Source organism: Anoplophora glabripennis, unplaced genomic scaffold, assembly GCF_000390285.2.
Source record: "Anoplophora glabripennis isolate ALB-LARVAE unplaced genomic scaffold, Agla_2.0 scaffold87, whole genome shotgun sequence".
Taxonomy (NCBI): domain Eukaryota; kingdom Metazoa; phylum Arthropoda; class Insecta; order Coleoptera; family Cerambycidae; genus Anoplophora; species Anoplophora glabripennis.
Genome location: NW_019416928.1, coordinates 337,925 through 338,809, shown reverse-complemented (window position 1 = coordinate 338,809; position 885 = coordinate 337,925). Strand labels below are relative to the sequence as shown.

The following is an 885-nucleotide window of genomic DNA, read 5'->3' as shown; positions in this document are numbered from 1 at the left end:
TTGTTACTAATGTTTGCCCCCACATTGGCGCGGTAGACTGCCGTTCCGTTTACTTGCGATATCAAAACAACAAAATGAGAAAAAATAAGCTTTTTAGGACATCAATAGTGTCGCTGCCTCCTGGCCTATTTTTTTTTACCATGATTTAATGTGGTACAGGCTTGGCTCTAGGTCAGGTACACGATGTAACTTGTAGTTTGAATTTCATTACTGCCAGTTCTCTTATAGTAGTAGTAATAAAACTTCGAATGTCCACGTATTAAGTTTATGTATGTGTTCACACTGATTTTTTTATTGCAGGATGCTGGGCGGAGTTGCAGGCCGTCACATGTCCAACAGACGGAGGGGCTCTTCACCGGCCATCAGGGCGGGAGAAGAGGGCTTCTCCCCGGCTAGATACGCGCGAAGGAGGAGAGCAGTCACCACATCCGACCATAAATCATGTGCCCTTATACAAACTAGGCTTAAGCTGGGTGACATTATGTAAGTCAGGCTTTAGATCTATTTTTTATTTTAGTAATAGTTTAAAAGATATTTAAAAGAAAAACATTGTTAATAAGTCATATTCAAGTTGCCGTATCTTCGCCAAAATCATAATTGACCCATAGTTCATTTTCAATTTCTCGTGTTAATTTTTTTTAAAAGAAACGCCTTGCAGATGTTTGGTAATCGAATTAAGAGGCAGGGAGTTGTAGGAAAAGTTACCAAAAAATGTTTTATTGACCGTAGGCCTATCGTTTTTTGGTGAGATACAGGGCGTCAAGGAATTTTTTTTAAATTTAGCCATATCTTTTCCAAGAAATAGCATAGTTTATTGAAATATGGTATAGGTAAGTTCTCTAGGATGTCAAATACGTTAGTTTGTTAGTGTTTGACTTTCTGCTA

The 885-nt window shown here is 38.3% G+C and overlaps 1 protein-coding gene across 1 annotated transcript; it reads left to right on the top strand.

Moving 5' to 3' along the window:
* Positions 1 to 301: 301 nt before the first annotated feature.
* Positions 302 to 487, top strand: LOC108907154 (voltage-dependent calcium channel type A subunit alpha-1-like). Its single transcript, XM_018710699.1, has one exon. The coding sequence runs from the start codon at positions 302 to 304 to the stop codon at positions 485 to 487; it is 186 nt and encodes a 61-aa protein (XP_018566215.1).
* Positions 488 to 885: the final 398 nt, after the last annotated feature.

Excerpts from the sequence above, each read along its gene's own strand:
- LOC108907154 (XM_018710699.1), top strand. The coding sequence starts at position 302 with ATGCTGGGCGGAGTTGCAGGCCGTCACATGTCCAACAGACGGAGGGGC.